This window comes from Perognathus longimembris, chromosome 2 (genome assembly GCF_023159225.1).
Source record: "Perognathus longimembris pacificus isolate PPM17 chromosome 2, ASM2315922v1, whole genome shotgun sequence".
NCBI lineage: Eukaryota > Metazoa > Chordata > Mammalia > Rodentia > Heteromyidae > Perognathus > Perognathus longimembris.
Window position 1 is genome coordinate 66,402,758 of NC_063162.1, and position 1,586 is coordinate 66,404,343.

At 54.7% G+C, this 1,586-nt stretch overlaps 1 protein-coding gene across 1 annotated transcript; it reads right to left on the reverse strand.

The window, feature by feature from the left end:
* Positions 1 to 359: 359 nt before the first annotated feature.
* On the reverse strand, positions 360 to 635 carry LOC125345737 (transcription elongation factor 1 homolog). Its single transcript, XM_048337780.1, has one exon. It carries the CDS (start codon positions 609 to 611, stop codon positions 360 to 362), a length of 252 nt encoding a protein of 83 aa, XP_048193737.1. The 5' UTR covers positions 612 to 635.
* Positions 636 to 1,586: the final 951 nt, after the last annotated feature.

The window sequence follows — 1,586 nt, forward strand, 5'->3', positions numbered from 1 at the left end:
CGGTCTTAGCCAGGAGAGGGGCCGATGTCCAGTCCACGTGAGGTGTGCTCCATGGTCTCGCACCTGCCCTTTGCCCTGGGACCTTAGGTAATCGCCCAGGGGAGCCAGAGCCCACAAGCCCATGGAAGGCCCAAGGGAGCAGCTCTCGGTCTACTGGACCAAATGGGGGACTGTTCTGTGATCCCCCATCCCGTTCACGCCACCACAGCCAAGACCACCCCGACTTCAGCCACAGCTGTTGTCACAGGCACGATGGGGCAGGGGGGTCGGGGAGGGCTCCATACCCACACCCTGACTCTTGGAAGGTCTCCAAGGGCCCCGGGATAGGGGGACTTCAAGGGGCTGCGTCCTCCACGCGTCTACTCAGTGGCCGCCTCACAGGCGTCTATCCAATCACTGTACACATCCACGGGGTCCGACAGATGAGTGATGGGTGTCTGAAAGTCCTCGAGGCACACGGCACAAGAGATGACTCCCGTTTTGCGGGCACGGTCCATTTTCACATCGCAAGACTTCTCGTGGTTACAGAAGGGACAGGTGAACTCGGTCTCCAGGGTGCCCGTCATCTTCTTCTTGGGAGGCGGCTTGCGTTTGGACTTTCTGCGTCCCATAGCTGCAGTTAGGTAGAATCCCGACTCGCTCAGGCTGTGGCTCTGGCTCCTGCCCAGGTGGTGCTCACCCAGTCGACTGGCTTCTGAAGCCTGGAGGAGAGGGAAATAAATACTCGGGGTCGGGCCCCGCCCACGGCCCGCCGCGACCACACGCCGGGAAACCCCACCCACCTCCAAGGCCACTCAGCACGTGCCTACTCTAATTCCGAACCTCGCCTGTGGTGCCCTTCTGGGCATGCATGACTTCAGGCCGCCTCTAAGAGTTGCTCTTCCCTCTCTCTCTTTCCTTCCCTCTCTCTCTGTCTCTCTCTCTGTCTCTGTCTCTCTCTCTCTCTCTGTCTCTATCTCTCTCTCTCTTTAGTTTTAGCCAGACTGAGGCTTGAACTCAGGGCCCGGGCACTGTCCCTGAGCTTCTTTTCCCCCAAGGCTAGCGCCTTTTCTGTGTATGCGGTGCTGAGGAATCGAACCCAGGGCTTCCTGTATGCAAAGCAAGCACTCTACCACTAGGACATTTTCCCAGCCCTGTTTTTATTTTATTTTATTTATTCATTCATTTCTTCTTCTTCTTCTTCTTCTTCTTCTTCTTCTTCTTCTTCTTCTTCTTCTTCTTCTTCTTCTTCTTCTTCTTCTTCTCTCTTTTTCAGTCCTGGATCTCGGGCCTAAGCACTGTCCCTGGCTTCTTTTTTGCTCAAGGCCAGCACTCCGCCTTTTGAGCCACAGCCCCCCTTCTGGCCATTCTCTATCTATGTGGTGCTGAGGAATGGAACCCAGGGCTTCGTGCATACGAGGCAAGCACTCTTGCCACTAGGCCATCTTCACAGTCCCCTGTTTTTATTTTTTGAGAGGAGATTTAGAAGGGAAATTAAGGATATGTCATGAAAAACAAGAACAACAACAAGGGAGGTGTGCCTGAAGAGCCTGTTCCAAAGGAACTCTGGAGCTTCCGAGAAAAGATGTGCATTTGGTGTGGTTTGG